The sequence below is a fragment of the Triturus cristatus genome, chromosome 9, assembly GCF_964204655.1.
Source record: "Triturus cristatus chromosome 9, aTriCri1.1, whole genome shotgun sequence".
Classification (NCBI taxonomy): domain Eukaryota; kingdom Metazoa; phylum Chordata; class Amphibia; order Caudata; family Salamandridae; genus Triturus; species Triturus cristatus.
In genome coordinates this window covers 901697855-901717772 of record NC_140592.1, presented here as the reverse complement: position 1 = coordinate 901717772, position 19918 = coordinate 901697855, and the positions used below count along the sequence as shown (strand labels likewise).

General features: G+C 47.1%; 1 protein-coding gene across 1 annotated transcript in view; it reads left to right on the top strand.

Moving 5' to 3' along the window:
• Positions 1-19918, top strand: part of PAPOLA (poly(A) polymerase alpha) — an 868351-nt gene that overhangs the window by 317234 nt on the left and 531199 nt on the right. Inside the window, exon 12 of the mRNA XM_085626434.1 lies at positions 11296-11380. Coding sequence (XP_085482560.1) covers positions 11296-11380 — 85 coding nt within the window. The remainder of the gene's footprint in view (positions 1-11295; positions 11381-19918) is intronic.

The window sequence follows — 19918 nt, the reverse complement described above, 5'->3', positions numbered from 1 at the left end:
TTCCTATGGAACAAGAAGAGATATTAATACATGTATACAATCAAATATCCAACCATCAAGTGTTGCGACATACAGATTTTTATAAAATATGACCTAATAAATAGCCAGAAACGTTTAAAAAAATTGATATATTCCCTAGCAGACCCTTTCATTTGGTGGGGACAAAATGAATGAACGAGGCTCCTGGGCAGAATGGATATTATATTTGATAAATAATGATCTTAAAACGTGTGCCTGGCCCTTTGTAACTCTGTGCACACAAATAGCACAGGATTAAAATTTTGGCTTTGTAAATAACACATTTCACAAATTCTCTCCTCTCTTGGTATTTTTTCTCAAATACTGCTAACTTCTCTTAGGGGCAACAAGTTGATTCTCAATAGGAGTATCAGCCGTCTAATCCCGTGAGGTAGGTTCCAAGTTATATAAAGCTGTGGTTTATTCCCCAAAGCGCTCCCACAGACAACCTCATTATGAGACTTGCACTGACTTAAAGCAATGTCTCTAACAAGACTGATAGAGGTTGCAGACTTCTTTATAAACCGCTTCAATGCCGACTTTAGCATGGGGGAGACTGTTTTCAAGCTGAGCCCAAATGAATCATTTGCTTGTGCAAAGGACCTAAAGAATATTAATTGTTCTTTCAATTTTATCAAAGACTTCTATTCTCAAGGCAGCCCTAAGAGTACCCTCATCCTCCCAGCAGAGGGATTTACCCCACCTCAGAACCGCCGCCAATGACAAAATATGAGGATACTAAACCAAATTCAAGACGTAAAATATGTGGGGCAGCCAGAGAGTTTAGATTACAGATTAGGCGCAGGATTCGGCCTTATCAATGGAAAGCCAATGGTTCATATCCAATACCTCAGCAGCGTATGTTAATGAATGAGAAATTTTGACCTTAAAGACTGACAGAACATGACCAAAATGGCGTCAACACAAGTTGTCAAAAATCTGATTAATGTGCTAGCCTGGGAGACAGCCTTGCTAATAAAGTTTGATATGCTCTAGATATCACCCTATTTTTGAAAAAACCTTCCCCAAATATAAATAAGAATCCACCAATTCCCATTTTTCAAACCCCAACGTCCACTTAAAACATCTCTTTATTCTAAGCCCTTTTTTGTGGAAAACCAAGATCTTACTTTTAGCAATATTAATTTTCAAGAAGTGGGCTTCTGCATATTTAGTCAGGGCATCCAGATGACGTTGCAGACCAATGGACGTTAAATCAAAAATTGCCACGTCATCCGCATATAATAACCAACTAAAATTGTACCGATTCTGGGGGAATCCCCCCTCACTGAGTTCAAGACGCCGGGGAGATCAGATATATATAAAGAAAACAAAAGAGGGACCAGCAGGCAACCCTGCTTAAGCTCATTATATGTTCTGATCTTACATGATAGCCCCAGCGAACCTCCCATCAAAACTTGGCACCAGGTATCTGTATGTAATTCTATAAGACCCAAAAGGCGATGTGGTATACCAAGATGAAGGAGCTTTCTCCACAGCTTTTGGTGATCCAATTTGTCAAACTCTGTGGAGAAATCAATAAATGCCGTATAAATTGACATACCTCGTGAAAAAACGTATGTTCAAGGCATATGAGCTGCAAATTACACACTGTGCATAGATCGCCATCTGGTGTTGGGCCCGGATGTTGCAGTTGTTTTTCTCTTGGAAAGTCTTTGGCAATCACGAGGTATGTGACTCCTCCTTTGCATCATATTGCGCATGGGCTTCAGCTCCATCCTCAGATTGTTTTTTTCCTCCATCGGGCTCGGATGTGTTCTTCGCGCTCCAGTTCGGAGCCAACGCGACTCTCAACAATCGAAGTCTTCGATTCCGGTCTTCGACGAAGGCCTTCGGGCCTACCTGGGCTCCAGTCCTGGCTGATGGAAAGGACGCCATTTAAAAAGTGTCCTCGATGTGGGTCTAATTTTCCCCACACCGATCTCCATGAGGTGTGCAACCTCTGCCTCTCTCCAGAACACGAGGCAAGGGACTGTCCAGCTTGTGCCTCCTTCCGATCGAAGAAGACAATCCGGGACGGACTAGCAAGGAGAACAATGGCTCACTCGTCGACTTCGATCCCTGACGGCATCTTCAAAGAAGGCGTAGATGTTCTGGAACAGCACATCGAAGAGGGCCTCGTCAGCGTGTCCGAAGCTGACGACTCCGATGTCAAGGACATCACTCCGGCACAGAGGGGCGTGAGTACAGACGTCAACCCCCGACCCTAAACCCCCCTCCACGCCATTGAAAAAGGCTTCGCCTTTGGGCCTAGGTATGCACCAAAAGACTGCTTCCCATACCTCGCTTCCTGGCCCGGTTAGGAAGCCCATCAAGCCTTCAGGTAGCTCGGTCTCTAGCCAGCCTACCATCTGTGCCCAAAAAATCTCACAGGCACCGAAAAAGAAAACTCCTTTCCTCGTCCGTGCCGAGCTCGACACCGAAGTCCTCCGTGCCGAAGACTGGCACCGGCTCCTCTGTACCGATAACATCCTCGGAGCCGAGCAACAAGCCAAAAAGCCTTGACTCGCAAACCTCGAAGCCGAAACCCACCGAGGAAGTCAAGACACTTCTAAACCCCATGGTTCCAAACCAAGAACCAGTGCTGAATCGACGCCTAAAAAACCCACGGCTCCGACACCATCGGCACCGGATGATCTGCCCCTTACAGAGGAACTGTTTCGACCCGTTCCTTCCCAAAAAACCCTCAAAGGATGCAAAGACTGGGCATTTGACACTTGGCACCAGAAAAAGATCACTAGACAAGCCTGCACCAGCTCCACCATCAAAAAGGAGAGACTTTGCCACCTCCCCTTTGAGGATTCCACCACCACCACCACGTGAGGCTCCACCGCCAGATAAGGAGTCAAAACTCCTGGACGCCTCTAGGAAGCGGCCAACATATGGCGCATTGCTAACACCCAAGCGCTCCTAGCAAGATATGACAGGGCACATTATGATGAGCTGGAGTCAATAATGCAACACCTCCCTGACAAATATAAACATAGGGCCAACAAACTAATTCAGGAGCGTAAAACTATCACTAATACCTCCATCCGTTGTGCCCTCAATGCAGCTGACACCGCCTCCAGGGCAATAAATACTAGCGTCCTTCTGCGTAGGCATGCCTGGCTATGCATTTCAGGGTTCAAACCTGAGGTTGAGTTTTCTTGATCCGGTCACGTTCGCCATGAGATGTTGGATTGTTTTTAGCCATTTACGCTGTCTCGCCACAGTTCGCGCCCACAGTGACGTCCTGCGTCGCGCGATCACGTCTTTCTTCTCGCGATCATGCACCGCGAGACAACTGAAAACAAGATGGCCGCACCCGCGAGCAACCACATGGGTAAGTTGGCGAGCCGCAACCATGCAGAAAATCTCACGAACATGCGAGAAAAAAACTTCCGCATCTTCACGATAATTTGCGAAAGTGGATTTCGCAAATTCCGCCCACCCCTAGTTCCATCCTCAACCACCCCTTTGAGAAACACCTGTTTGACCCTAATGTCGATGTAGCCCTCGAAAAAATGAAAGGACACAGACAATGCAAAATCTATGGGAGCCTTGCAGTCGCAAGCTCCCAGGCGCTCCTTTCGCTGTTCCTCCTTTAGAAGCACCACCAGAGGCTACTCCTCCGACAGCGCCTCCACTTCCTACAAGGCCCCTACCCAATCCTCCTTCACTAGGGGTGACCCAAGAGAGCAGTTACAGGGGTAACAACAACAAAGGCAGAGGCAAAACTAACACCTCCCGCTCTGCCCCCACCCAGTGGCTTCCCTCCACTCCCCCCAGACTATTCCACTCCAGTCGGGGGAAGACTCCACAATTTCCTTCCTGTCTGGGCTACCATCACCTCAGACAGATGGGTGCAACAGATAATTCAATCAGGCTACTGTCTAGAACTAACATCTACCCCCCCCCCCCCCCCCCCCCAACCATTCCACCCAAACAGCGCCCAATGTCACAGGAACATTAGTCACTTTTAAAGCAGGAGGTGATCTCCCTCCTACAAAAAAATGCAATAGAACCAGTTCCTACCCACCAACCTAACAAGGAAGTTTACTCCCTATATTTTCTCATACCAAAAAAGGATGTCTCTCTAAGACCCATTCTGGACCGCAGACCCCTAAACCAATACATACACTCAGACTACTTTCACATGGTCACACTCTAGCAGGTGCTTCCTCTGCTCTCCCAGGACGACTTCCTGACCACCATAGACCTCAAGGACGCCTATTTCTACATTCCCGTTCATAGGAAGTTTCTCAGATTCGTAGTGGACGGTCACCACTACCCATTCAAAGTACTCCCCTTCGGAGTCACCACAGCGCCACAAGTGTTTACCAAGTGCCTAGTGGTAGTGGCAGCACACCTGAGAAGACAACACATCCACATCTTCCCATACCTAGACGACTGGCTCATAAAAGCCAGCTCATACAACCAGTGTGTACAACACACTCACGCCACTATCCAACTACTTCACGACCTGGGCTTCACAGTAAACTATGCAAAGTCCCATCTGCATCCGTCCCACGTACAATACCTCGGTGCCACCATAGACACCTCAAGAGCGTTAGCCTACCCCAGTCCCGCCAGGATAGCAAGCATACAACCACAAAACTCTCTTCCAGCCCGAGTGTTTATGCAACTTATAGGGATGATGGCCTCATGCATATTCATAGTACCTCATACAAAACTCCAGATGCGTCCTCTCCAAGAGTGCTTAGCATGCCAATGGAACCAGGCTCTGGGTCAATTATCAGATCTGGTGTTGGTAGACGGTCATGCCCATCACTCCGTGCAGTGGTGGACCACCAAAAACCTTTCCAAAGGGAGACCGTTCCTAGAGCCGGTTCCTCAAATAGTTCTAACTGCGGATGCATCGCTCTCCGGCTGGGGAGCTCTCCTACTACATCACACCATGCAGGGCAGGTGGACACCATCTGGAGTTACTGGCCATATTTCTAGCCCTAAAAGCCTTTCAAACACACGTCTCAGGCAAGGATGTCTTATTCCGCACAGACATGACAGCAATGTACTACATCCAAAAACAGGGCGGCACACTCTGCAGCTCTCTCAGCTAGCACAGACCATATGGAGGTGGGCCATACCTCAAAACATTTTTCTCCTACCCCAACATGTCCCAGGATCCAAAACACCATTGCAGATCTGTTGAGCCGTCAAACACAACAAATCCACGAGTGGGAACTTCATCCACAAGTTCTTCAACCATTCTTTCAAACGTGGGGGCAATCACAGATAGACCTCTTCGCCACCCACAAACGCCAAATGCCCAAGCTTCGCCCCCAGATATCCACACACATTGTCCTAAGGCAATGCGATATGGATGAACTGGTCAGGCAGATTTGCGTACGCTTTTCCGCCTCTCCCACTCATTCCATTAGTGGTGCGCAAACTACAGCAACATTCCCTAACTCTCATCCTAGTTGCTCCGACTTGGGCCAGACAAGCGTGGTACACAACATTGCTGGAACTCTCCGTAGTTCCGCACCAAAAGTTACACCTCTCTCCACTCCTCTTAACCCAGAACCATGGAGAGATCAGACACCCGGACCCAGCTCAGCTCAACCTTGCAATCTGGCTCCTGAAATCCTAGAATTTCATTACCTTAATCTTCCCCCTGACTGTATGAATGTCATTAAAGAAGCTAGACGACCTACCACTAGAGCTTGCTACGCAGCCAAGTGGAAACGTCTCGTGATTTATTGTCACAACAATGTCAATCCATTAGTTGTCTATCCAACACATCATAGGCTACTTATTACACCTACAAAGATGCAACCTAGCCTACACGTCTATTAGACTACACCTTGCTGCCATAGCAGCTTATCTACAAAATAGACAGCATCTATCACTCTTCAGAGTACCTGCCATAAAAGCCTTCATGGAAGGCATTAAGAGAATAATTCCCCCCCAGAGTGCAACCCTCACCAGTGTGGAACCTAAACATCGTTCTCACAAGACTAATGGGGCCTCCATTTGAACCTCTACATAAATGTGAGCTTCAATTTTTAACCTGGAAATCGACTTTTCTTGTAGCCATTACTTCCCTCGGAAGGGTCGGTGAGATACAAGCACTCACCATTCAAGAACCTTTTCTGCAAATGCATCATAATAAGGTTGTTCTCCACACTAATCCAAAATTCCTTCCTAAAGTCATTTCTCCCTTTCACCTCAATTAATCTTTGTAACTGCCCGTATTCTTCTCGCAGCCACAAACCATTGCAGAAAGAGCTCTACACACCCTAGACGTCAAAAGAGCTTTACTCTACTACATCAAGAGAACACAACCTTTTCGCAAGACCAAACAACTATTCGTGTCTTTCTCACCACCACACAAAGGCAACCCCATCTCCAAATCTGGGATAGCTAGGTGGATTGTTAAATGCATCCAGATTTGCTACCACAAAGCAAAACAAACGCTATCTGTTCCCCCTAAAGCCCACTCTACACGTAAGATAGGGGCTTCCATGGCATTTTTAGGGAACATCCCCTTAGATGATATCTGCAAAGCAGCTACAGGGTCTACACCGCACACTTTCACTAAACACTATTGTGTAGATGTGCAAACTAAGCAACAGGCTAGTGTGATCCAGGCTGTCCTCAAAACACTGTTTCAAACAACTGCAACAGATACAGATGGTCGCCGCTAGGAGGGGGTACTGCTACAAATCTATGCACAGTGTGTAATCTGCAGCTCGTATGCCTCGAACGGAATATGCTACTTACCAGTATGCATCTGTTTTTGGCATGTAGAGCTGCATATCTACGCACGCCCACCTGCCTCTCCGGCTACCTTTATCTGTTCCAGTTTATCGTATTTAGATACAGCACACATGGGCATCTTTCCTGTTTCTTGCAAAGCTCCATCATTTCCTCTCTGCCGAAAAACAATCTGAGGATGGAGCCGAAGCCCATGCGCAATATGATCCAAAGTGAGTGTTTGATTGGTTCTGATGCTCTGTCCATCACCACCCTCTTTTGTACCGCTTTGTTCGCCATAAGTTGGGAGGGTATGCTCAGACGTGAGTCCCTTGCTCACTTTGCCACTGGATTCAAGCAAGCCTGGCTGAAGACGGCTGAAATGCCAGAAACCGGTCCTAGGAAGCTTGTTTCCTGTCCAGGGAAGGCATGGCTTGGCAGTTCGGGCTGGACTGTTCCCATGAGGCACAGGGTCAGACTGATTTGCATATGGCCTTGTCTGTACTGGGGTGGCAGAGTGGGCCAAAGAACGGTGATGGATCAAACCCAGATCTGTTGACTTGGTGTGAGTGTTTGATTGGTTCTGATGCTCCGTCCATCGCCACCCCCTTTTGTACCGCTTTCTAAATGGGTGGGGAGCTTATATGGACAATCTACGAGTACAAGGTACAGGGTCCCACAAGATTCTGTATCATATCAACCTGCTGGAGTTGAGTGGTTAACATAACTTTCATATTTTATTTTGTTTTGTTCCTGCAGTGGAAACAAACTAGTTGTTTGTTCAAACTAACAATACAACCGCTATGTATTAACCAGTCTAGCAAGGAGGGACCACATCCCGACTGTATCTCAAAGCACCAGTGATTTGGAAGTTGCTAATAGCAAGAGATCAGTATCATTGCAGTTCACCTGTGGATCTTTGGGTTGGAGTCTGGGAAAAGAGTTGCTGAGATAGGCGGGGTTATGAAAGTGAGGTGCTGTTCTGGGAAGCCAAGAGAGGCCTCAGGTTGATGGAAGTACCCAATGCTTGGAAGGTGTTGGTAGATTAATTTCAGCATCTGGACCCACCTTTCCCTGATGATTTGCCGGCTAACAACTATCAACAGTAATGGATATTGGAATTCCCTGGAAGGATTCCTTATGGGTGGCCTGAGTTCATATCACAACCCTGAGGTTTAGGTGGCACTGCATATTAACATGCCACCTGTACAGAGCTGATGTGGCTTCTGGTTTCTAAGGAGTCCAGAGTAGACAGGGTCATGACTAGGGGGGTGGGATAAGGAGATCGAGGGGGTTATTTTTTTCCAAGGGTGGTTGTATGTTGTCTGGAGAATGAAGGGGATAAGTCCTCGTCCTCATGAAGCTTCATGCTAGTTGATACCTATCAGGAATCTGATTACTCTTATTGTTTGTAACTGAATATGCATAGAACAGCAGATTAAAAGATCTGGCTACATGTCTATTGCAATTCTTAGATGGAAGATGTACACACTATATGGGAAACTTTCAAGAAAGTCGGTTTAAAAACAATCATTGCAGTTCAAATTGTGGGTTTTCATAATACAGAAGCAGATTAATTCACCAGGATTATCGAAGTCAATCATGAGTGGGCCATTAACTGCGGAATACTGTGCTTCGTTGATGCTCGAGTGTATCTGCAACTAGATCCGTTCACTGATGCAGGTATTGGGAAATTCCCAGACTTTGTCCCCAGGTACTACCAACCCAGGAGCTAAGAGGAATGCCTTTTTGATTGACTGGTCGGGGAAGCATCTTCATGCATTTCTGCTGATATCCTTGATCCCATTAGTAACCATCAAACAGACCTCTAGATAGCACCTGCATGGCCACACAAGTGGTATTTCACCAACTTTCATCTCTCACAGCGATGACACATGAAGCTATTTTGCAGACTTTATCTACACCATAAGTTCGGGGACCAGATTTTGTACCCCAGATTGCCATGCTAGAATTTCGGGGTATGTCTTCTGAACTCTTTCATTAAGGGCTTCTAAATCTACAATGCTGTAATATTATTAAACAAGCTTAATGTCAATCTGCTAGAGATTCTTACTCTTCAGAGTGGAAGAGAATCTGCATAAGGATATTGAAAAAAATCATTGATGCTATGAAGTGTCAGGTGGAAAGCGTGCTTCCTTAGCTATATCAGACTTGTTCACCCTTTTAAAGATTTTTCTTGCTGCAGTTACAGCCTACTGCAAATGTCTTTAACATCTTTCTTCACAGTCCACGCTACTAAACTTTTTAAAAAGGCATTAAAAGGGTGTTCTAACCAGTTCCTGAAACTGCTGTTCCTTAGGAGCTAAATGTGTTATTATAAAACCAATGTGTACCCCCTTTTGAATCTTTTTCACACGGTGTCAGTAATGCACATTTTGTAGAGGGATGCTTTTTTATTGACAAGCACATCTGAAAGCAGAGTTGGTAAAATTCAGGCCTTATGTTCTCAAGAGCCCTGCTAGGTTCTCCAAAGGGACAAGGTGGTATAACTGTAACATCTCTTCTTCCAAAAGTGGTCTGTGATTGTCACATTAGTTATACTATTTCTGTTCCTCCATTTTTAGATCTCGCTATGCGATTACCTTTTGCAATCGATTCTCGGAAAGCCTTACATGCACGCGTAGGGATAGACAAAGGTGGCTGCTCTCGCCATTTGTCCAAACCTAACAGCATGCGTGTGTATGTACGGACTGTGGACAGTCCGATACCATCTTGTGCCAAGCTTTCCATTGTCATGGCAACTAAGCTTTGTGCATGCGCGCGCAGGTTGTCCACACGATGGACAAGAGATGTGTACCCGCGTGCGCATGGCGGTGTGCTTACACAGCCTTATTCTAAGCCTCCCTTGCGGCTTCCAATGCAGAAATGTGTAATTTTAGAGATTAAAAAGCCATGCTAATGCTTTGTTACCCAATGTTTTTTCATTTTCAATATTTTCATGGCTCAGCATCACCCCCCAACAATACGTTTTGCATGAAACATGACACAACAAAATGAGCATTTATAATGCCAAAAGCCCTACAGCCAACGGCAGACCTACTTGGTCTTTAAATACTTTAGTCAAGGCTCAAAATTGAAGAAAACCCTATTTGCTTTGCCAGTGCTTGTTTGGCTTTTGCTGTCTCACGTGTGACTACTTCTTTCATAGTTTGCATTTATCACAAACTGGGTCTTGTGTTTGCAAAGACATGTAGCCATGACTACACCGATAAGAGCATGTCTGTTCTCGGTTCGCCCGGGGTTTCGCAGCTGCCTTCCTTTGGCAGGGAGCTGTGAGTCAGTTGTTGTGCCTCTGGCACCCCCTCGGCTGCAGTTACTGGTGTCCAGATCCTCGCACCGAGGTGTGGTTGTTCAACCGGATGTGGGTTTAGGGGAGTGCTCTGCATTCTCTGTCAGTGACAGTTGGACGCATCGCCTTCCTCCTCTCGATCAACGAGACTGTGATGCCTTAACCTGCTGTTATGCTTAGGAATCACTCCCTGACTTCTTCAGTGGGCGTGTTGCCGCAGCGTGGGGGTCAAGAAGCTTATATGTATGTAGTGGGACTTGGATAGCCCCCAGGGCTTTAAGTGGGATGAAAAACTAAAGGCGGGGGCTTGCAAATGGGCGTGACCCATGTAATTAGGGTGCGGCTTGAAAAACGGGAGCTAAAAATCTGAGCTTAGCATAGCGTGCTGCACGAGTGGTAATTTTCTGCTTCTGACATTGCACCCAGATATATAATACAACTAGTAACATTACACCTATAATAAGCCAGGACTATTGGCTTTGCCAATGGTTGTTAGTTTCATAAGATAAATAAACTACAACTACGGTTTCGTTGCATCGAATATTGAAATTGCTGCAGTTCTGACAGGAGTCTGAAAGACCTGTAGCGAGTCATCAAAGTTACATCAAAGGCCTAGATCTGCATAGAAATCATAAGCTACCTTCCATCTTCCCTGGTGAAAGCATAGAAACGAAGAATACATAGGAATCGCACTCAAATCCGAAAGAACTGGAACAGTCACTTACAGGGCATGATGGGATACTGGTGGATGTGCAACATTAAAGAAAGCGTGACATTTCTGGCAGCCTTATCAGGCTGCAGCCTGTCCAGCTGCATTGCCCCACCACCCCTTACTTTTACTTTTCTTTTATAAGTACTTATGGTGAGAAAAAAATTGTCACTCATTTAGAGGCTTTTTAAAACGTAAGTACTTCTTAAAGGATATTTAACAGAAATTAATTGGTATATCATTCAGCAGCCTGTCAAATTTGTTTTGCTTTTACATAAAAAAAAATATTTTTCAGAAAAAAGTGTCAATTTAAAAAAAAAAAAAAGGTTCCCAGATCCCGCACCTGGGCGGGACTGTTCAATACTCTTGACTTATCGATTCCTGTGAAGGAGATCAGATGACTTATAATCTTTCCATGTAAATATTTGATCCTGGTTTTAGGAAAGTTTGACTTCGTTGGAAGGACAAAGTCATTCCTTGCAATAGAGGTACAATTGGCAAGGTTTAACAATTTTGTATTTGTTTTCTAACACAGGTCTGGCAATTACAGATGAAATTTTGTTGGGTAAAGCAGAGTGGTCCAAGCTTTTTGAAGCTCCAAACTTCTTTCAGAAGTACAAGTATGTATTTCGTATCATGCCTGTCTGGTTTGGTGAGGGTTTGTTAATTTCTGTAATAAAAAATCTCTTCATACAGTATGCGTTGCGTACATTTCTTTTTTTTTTGTGGGGGGTTATCTGCAATCATTTGATTTCGTAGATTACAATTTACTTTGGTAAAATCTTCAGCACACAATAAGTGTGGGAACAGTTGAAACTTTGTTGTGAATAACTGAATAATTCTGATGGATACTTCTAGCTGCGGATTCCTCACATTTTTTTATCCTCTCAGGTGCCAGATTGTCTCAGGAAGAGCTCCTGCATGACAACAGGTGACAATATCGGCCTCCACTTAGCTACTTGCTCTGACTTAGTTTCCTGTCTTTCTTCTCCCTTGAATGTAGATCCGGATCTCTGTTTTCAGATATTGTGTTTGGACCCCCCCCCCCCCCCACACACACACACACACACACACACGGCTATAGGATTCAAGGCCTGCTGTGACAACAGGAAGCAGATGTCTGTCATGGATCCACAGGTGTCACTGCACCAGGTATGACCTGCTGCAAATGCTTCCTGGGCATCGGAGCACAAAGCCAAATTCTACATAATCAAACATTCTGAGGTGTCCTGCTTGGATTCCTTGTGTTCCTTTAAGGTCCTGGTCCTATGCGCCATCTCTTGTAAGTCGATGAAGTGGCAGAACGACAAATTGAGATGCAAGGACCACGAATTCAAGCAATATTCGACTCCTTCTTGTCACTCACATTTCAGGGATAAGTCTTGCATTTATTGGTCCATGGTTATTATTCCTGCATCCTCGGACTCTGACCCAGTTCAGTTGTCAAACTGATTCCCCACAAGTGTCATGGGCCATCGTCAAATCTGGATAACATTGAGTTCGAGGCATGTGGGCTGCTGAATTCATATCTGTGCATAGATCGCCGCCTAGTGTTGGGTCCGGATGATTGCACATTGTTGTCCCGGAAGAGTCTTCGAAGTATCACGAGATAGGTGGCTCCTCCCCTGGACTACAGTGCGCATGGGCATCCTCTCCATCCTTAGATTGTTTTTTTTCCACCATTGGGTTCGGATGTGCTTATCTTAGCTCAAGTTCGGAAACTTTAGTTTAAGGCCAAAAGGCCTTTAGATCTCGTCGGTATTGTTCGCGTTCGGTATCGACCAGTTTATTTTGTGTTTTAGTACCTTCTTCACGCTTTTCGGATCCGCTTCGGTTCGAACATCGATCACCGCTCGACGATGGAATCGAGGACTCCTTTCAAGAGATGTCCTTTATGCCATGCGAAATACCCACACGTCGATGTCCATCCGGTGTGCAACAAATGTCTCTCACCGGATCATGATGAGTCGAAATGTATGGCCTGCGCCCGGTTCCGCTCGAAGAAAACTCTGCGGAATCGACGGACAGCGAGATTGGAGGCACAGCAATCGGCGCCTGCCCCGGTCAACATCTTCAGCACCGAGGATGAGGAAGCCGAGAGCGTAGAAGATATAGACTCCAGCCACGCTTCCGAACATGAATCCCGATCGGAAGACGATGATGAGGTCATCTTCCAGGACGAAGAAGTCGTCGACGAGGTAGGAGACTACAATGAGGCCCTTGGGGCCGAGGAAGATAGCTCCAGCGAAGAGCTAGGCCAAACCGTCGATACGGAGGCCGAGAGACAAAGTCGTCATAAGGCTCAGGTCGAGGGATCGCCTGCGGGCCTTACCCAAGATCAGTCGCACAGTTCTTCGGCCCCGCCTCAAGGCCCGGCCTCGAACATTTCACAGGAGCCATTAATATCGAAGACGACTGGATTTCCTTCAGTGAAACCGAAATCGTCCGTCGCACCGGTTACATCGAAACCGAAAGTGAAACTGGTTGCGATCGGATCGAAGGCCTCGAAGCCCTCCACTCCGACGCCGGCACAGGTCATCTGCACCGAACACGCCAAAAGAGATTTCGGAGCCGAGCTCACCGCGACGGGTTCCGGCGCCGAGCCAAAGAAAAAGGCCCTCGGTCCCCACAAGGCGCCTCGGCCTATGGCACCGAAGATTACGGCCCAACCCACCAAGGTCAAGGTGGTCGATCCATCTGCGTCGACATCAAAGGGTGCGGCGCCTGCCAAATCATCGGCTCCAAGGAGCGTCGATACCCACCTTTGGATCGACGACCCAAAGACTGGGAATAAATCGGATACCGCTTTGACGCCTGCCTCCAAGGTGCCTATCGGTTCCAAAGCGCCATCTGCGTTCACCTTGCAACAGGTCTCAGCGTCGTTGCAACGCATCAGGGACCGGGCAACCCTCCAACCTACGTCGGGTCCCAAAACGCACAAGGCCGCAAAAGCACACTCGGCGCCGGCGCACATCACATTTGGATTGCCGCCACCCAAGGCACCGAAGCATATCACATTTGGATTGCCGCCACCCAAGGCACCGAAAATGTTCGAAATTCGGACACGTGTCCACCAAACACAGACACTATCCACTGGACAACTCGATATCGAGCCTTCACAGGCACACTTTATCGACGCCGACACTGGTAGGCTGATGCTCCGCAAGCGGAAAATCACACCAGAGAAGGGTTTGGACTCATACAAGATTCCTTTGAAACAAAAACTGCCGGCAGGTTCCGCACCAGTGCTTCATGAAACCTTTCAATCCTTCCTTCAGGACCCACCGTCTTTTTCTCCTACGCATTCAGAGGCAGACGCCGGAGATGACTATATAGGGGATGATACCACCTACCCCGTGGATATCGATCCTGATGATCACATGCAAGACCCAGATCAGGCATGGGATGACCCCACCGACCAGGGTAACGCACCAGATACTCCTGACACGCAGCTTTATAATATAAAGACATCTCCCACAGAGGACACTGCTGCCTTTAATGCCCTCATAGAACGGGCTGCTGCCAATCATGGAGTGGAACTCCATTCTGACACTGTAGAGGAAGATTTCTTAGTGGACACATTCGCCTCCTCTGAGAAAACCGTCAAAACTCTGCCAATGTTGAAGGGAGTTCTGAAACCTGCAAAAGACATTTTTAAAGAAACAACCAGGGCACGGGTGTTTAACCCCAGAATCGAAAAAAAATTCAAGCCTGCACCCGGAGACCCTATGTACATTAAGGGTCAGTTACCATTAGACTCCATGGTTGTTGCTAATGCTCGCAAACGAGCACATTCACAAACAACGGGTGATGCTCCTCCCCCCCGACAAGGAGTCCAAAGTTCTGGAGACATCAGGCAAAAGGATAGCAGCGCTAGTGGCAAACATTTGGCGCATTGCCAACACCCAGGCACTCCTTGCCCGTTATGATAGGTCACACTATGACGCACTAGAATCACTGCTACAACACTTGCCAGATGAATACAAAGAGGCAGCAGAGCTCCTTATCAGGGACAACTCCTTACAAATGCGTCCATCAAATGCGCACTGGATGCAGCCGACACTGCAGCAAGGGCGATCAACACAAGCGTAATGAGGCACGCATGGTTAAGAATCTCAGGCTTCAAACCTGAAATTCAGAACAATATCTTAAATCAACCGGTCAACCCAGACTTTTTATTTAGCCCCGAGGTTGACACTACCCTCAAAAAAATTAAAAAAGACACTGACACTGCAAAATCAATGGGGGCTCTGCAGTCGCAGCAGTGTCGGAGTGGCTCCTTTCGTCGCCCCGGGAATAGAGGAGCAGCTAGAGGTCAGGGGTCCCAGCAGCAGTACAATAAAGGGGGTACGCAAAGTACCTATGATAAAAATAATAGAGGTGGATACCGTGGATCCAGCACCAAAGGCAGAGGACGTGGGTACGGCAACACCAGGTCCTCCCCCAAAAACAAACAGTGACTCCTTCTCCCTGCCTCCCGACCACGTAACACCTGCCGGGGGGAGACTCCAACAGTTCCTGTCAGTCTGGAAGTCCATCACCACAGACAGGTGGGTCAGGGAAATTATCCAGTACGGTTACTGTCTAGAATTAACGTCCACTCCACCCAACATACCGCCAAAGCACCGTCCTATGTCCGTAGAGCACTTTGCATTATTGCAGCAGGAAGTACTAAGTATGCTGCAAAAAGGTGCAATAGAAGTCATGCCCGTAAACCAACAAGGGACGGGGGTGTACTCTCTGTACTTCTTAATCCCAAAAAAGGACGGATCTCTCAGACCTATACTAGACCTGAGACCCCTCAACCACTACATTCTGTCAGAGCATTTCCATATGCTCACCCTACAGCAGGTTCTACCGTTACTCAGTCAGGGAGACTTCCTGGCCACACTGGATTTGAAAGATGCGTATTTCCACATACCCATACACCCATCGCACAGAAAATATCTCCGGTTCACTATTCAGGATCACCATTATCAGTTCAAAGCTCTCCCCTTCGGAGTAACAACGGCACCCAGGGTCTTTACCAAGTGCCTAGCGACAGTGGCTGCACATCTACAGAGACAGCACATTAACGTCTTCCCTTACCTGGACGACTGGCTTGTTCAGGCAAAGTCAGCCCAGCAATGTGCCAGCCACATGTCCCTCACCATTCACCTTCTTCACAGTCTAGGATTCTCACTAAATTACCCAAAATCACATCTTCAACCCGCACACATACGCCAGTACCTGGGCGCGACCATAAACACTCTGGAAGCCACAGCTCAGCCAAATTTGGTAAGGATCAACAGCATGCAACATGCTGATCACAAAGTTCAAACCTCAACACTCCCTTCCAGCGCGAGTGTTCATGCAGTTGATAGGCATGATGGCCTCCTGCATTTTCATAGTCCCGCACGCGAGACTACATATGCGCCCGCTTCAGGAGTGCTTGGCACGTCAATGGAATCGGGCTCAAGGACAATTAACAGACCTAGTGTTGGTGAGCGGTCGGGCATACAACTCTCTGCATTGGTGGAATCCACAAAACCTTTGCAAGGGCCGACCGTTCCAAGAGCCTGTCCCGCAAATAATACTGACGGCGGACGCCTCTCTCCAGGGATGGGGAGCTCATGTACTCACTTACACAGTGCAGGGACTATGGACGACACAGCAAAAGAAGATGCACATCAACCTTCTGGAACTGATGGCAATCTTCCTAGCCATGAAGGCATTCAAAGTACACTTATGCAACAAAGTCGTGTTGATCCGGACGGACAACATGACTGCCATGTACTACATACAGAAGCAGGGAGGAACACACTCGCCACAGTTGTCTCATCTGGCTCAGAGCATGTGGAAGTGGGCCATTCAAAGGAACATGTTCCTCATGGCGGAACACCTCCCAGGCAAAGACAACCAGATGGCGGATCTGCTCAGTAGACACAGCCACCAAAAGCACGAGTGGGAGCTACATCCATCAGTACTCAAACCGTACTTCCAACAGTGGGGTCATCCAAAGATAGACCTATTCGCCACAAGGGAAAACGCAAAATGCCGAAACTTTGCCGCCAGGTTCCCGCACCCACAGTCGCAGGGCAATGCGATATGGATGAACTGGTCAAGCAGATTTGCGTACACTTTTCCCCCAGCGCCATTAATACCGCTAGTAGCACGCAAACTGCGACAACACTCACTGACACTCATCCTAGTTGCTCCAACATGGGCACGCCAACCATGGTACACCACCTTTCTAGAACTTTCCGTGGTGACGCATCAAAGGCTGCGGATCACACCCGCACTTTTAACGCAGAACCATGGCGAAATTCAGCACCCAGATCCTCAACAGCTGAACCTGGCAATCTGGCTCCTGAAGTCTTAGAGTTTGGCTACCTAAACCTGCCACCTGAATGTATGGATATCAAGGAAGCCAGAAGACCCACAACCAGAGCTTGCTATGCGGCTAAATGGAAAAGGTTTGTCATTTACTGCAACAACAATGACATTAACCCGCTGGATACATTCCTTCAAAACATCATCTGTTACCTCTTACACTTATACCGATGCAATCTGGCATACAGCTCCATACGTATACATTTAACCGCGATAGCAGCCGATCTTCAAAACAGGCAGCACCTCTCTTTATTCAGAGTGCCTGCCATCAAAGCCTTCTTAGAGGGACTCAAACGAGTGATTCCCCCAAGACACCCACCGGCACCAGTGTGGAACCTCAATGTGGTCCTCACCAGATTAATGGGTCCACCTTTTGAACCTCTCCATTCATGTGAGATTCAATTCCTCACCTGGAAAGTAGCTTTCTTAGTGGCAATCACTTCGTTAAGAAGAGTTAGTGAACTCCAGGCACTAACCATTCAAGAGCCATTCATACAGGTTCACGCAAACCGAGTTGTACTACGTACCAACCCTAAATTCATGCCTAAAGTGATATTGCAGTTCCACATGAATCAAACTATTGAACTGCCTGTTTTCTTTCCAAATCCACAAAATGTCGCAGAGAGAATGCTCCATACACTAGATATAAAGAGGGCCCTCATGTACTATATAGACAGAACAAAGGATTTTAGGAAAACAAAACAACTTTACGTTGCCTTTTCTCCACAACACAAGGGCAACGCCATTTCCAAAGCAGGGATAGCCAGATGGATCGTTAAATGTATTCAAATTTGCTATCAAAAAGCTAAACGCACATTAACGATTCCCCCACGAGCCCACTCAACACGAAAGTTAGGGGCGTCCATGGCTTTCCTAGGAAACATTACTTTACAGGAAATATGTAGAGCAGCCACATGGTCCACTATACATACATTTACCAAACACTACTGTGTAGATGTACACTCAAAACAGCAGGCAGCTGTAGGACAGGCTGTTCTCAAAACTCTTTTTCAGACTGCTGCAGCTGGCACGGGCAGCCGCCGCTAAGGGAGGGACTGCTATATAATCTATGCACAGATATGAATTCAGCAGCACACATGCCTCGAACTGAATATGCTACTTACCAGTATGCATCTGTTCTTGGCATGTAGGGCTGCTGACATTCATATCGCCCACCCTCCTCCCCGGCGCCTGTAGCGGCTGCAGCACTCAGAATTACTGTATAGCATGGTCATCACTTACTGTATCTACTCCATCACTGCCACAATGGCGAAAAACAATCTAAGGATGGAGAGGATGCCCATGCGCACTGTAGTCCAGGGGAGGAGCCACCTATCTCGTGATACTTCGAAGACTCTTCTGGGACAACAATGTGCAATCATCCGGACCCAACACTAGGCGGCGATCTATGCACAGATATGAATGTCAGCAGCCCTACATGCCAAGAACAGATGTATACTGGTAAGTAGCATATTCAAACCTTCAGAGAAGCCTTGCAGCAGTTAAAGGCATATCTGGTTGCCTCTGGCACACCTTCGGGCCCCATGATTCAGTTGGGGTCTCAGACTCTTGCTGGCGGTTCCCGTCCCCGGTTCCGTTTGACCTCACTCCCGCCCACAGCTGGCCACAGCCCATGCTTTGACCTTTCTGTTACAGATATTACTAGTTCAGCAGCAGCTTCCTTTTGGGTTCCAGACGCTGCAGTGGCTCATCAGAAGCAGACATCGGTGCAATTCTGTCCCTTGTCGTAGAGCGATAATAAAAGCCTGCCATATGGTTTTGGAGGATTCCTTTGTTTTCCCTGTACCTTGACACTGATACAGAAGTGGAATGCTGTTTGTCTTGGGCTCTAACACAGTACCGGGGCTTGACCCAGTACACTCGGACTATAAATGAGGCGGACCCTCTCGCCTTCATTGCACTGATGAAACCTTGTTTATGGATGTGCTGAATTTTAGTGCCTTGCAACTTCTCCTGCTCCCACTAAGGACAGTGCCACAGTTGAGGTGGTGGTTGTCAGGGCCATAGATGTTTTGGATTTGCAGTTCTTTACAGTAGATCCAAAATGTAATTTGTTGATTTGATATTTTTCATCCAGGACCGTTTTCTGCTGAGCCTTGTTCCCATTTAATGAGTATGCATGCAGCATGGTCTAAACCCTGTTCTGTTCCCCTAGAGAGATGCCCATTTTCAAATCTCCAGAGGCCACCTCTCAAGGATTGCACATTCTTGATTCGACACACTCTGGAAAGCTTTGTGGTGCAGGCTTCCACTAACAGAGTTATTCCGAACGCCTTTCCCATGGCTGTCGGGGAGTCCAAATGGATTGATTATTGCAGACCTTGCTTTTTAGTCCGAATTAGACCTTTATTTTTTAATACAATATGCCATTATACTCTTAGTTACATTGTGAGTGAAGTCTTGCCTGCCCTTCCCGAGGATTTCAGGAATGCCTTTGCACAAATTGCTGGATAGCTGGTATGGGAGCATGTTTGGGCTTTGCTGCAGCTTCAACACCACGGATTGTGTTGCATGCTTCATGGACACCAGCATGGGTTTTCTTTGCCACAAGTGGATGCATGCTGCTGGCTTTTACTGTAATGTCAACCCTGCATAAATGGATATTCCATTCGATGGAGCCCGGCTCTTTGGTGAAAAGGTGGGCTCTGCACTAGTGTGCTACTGATCTGGCAGCTTAATTTGGTTCTCATGTGCACACCTTTTAAACCCATGCACGCTTGTTGACGTTGTTTATCGACTAATTCTTCCTTTTTGTGATTCCTTCT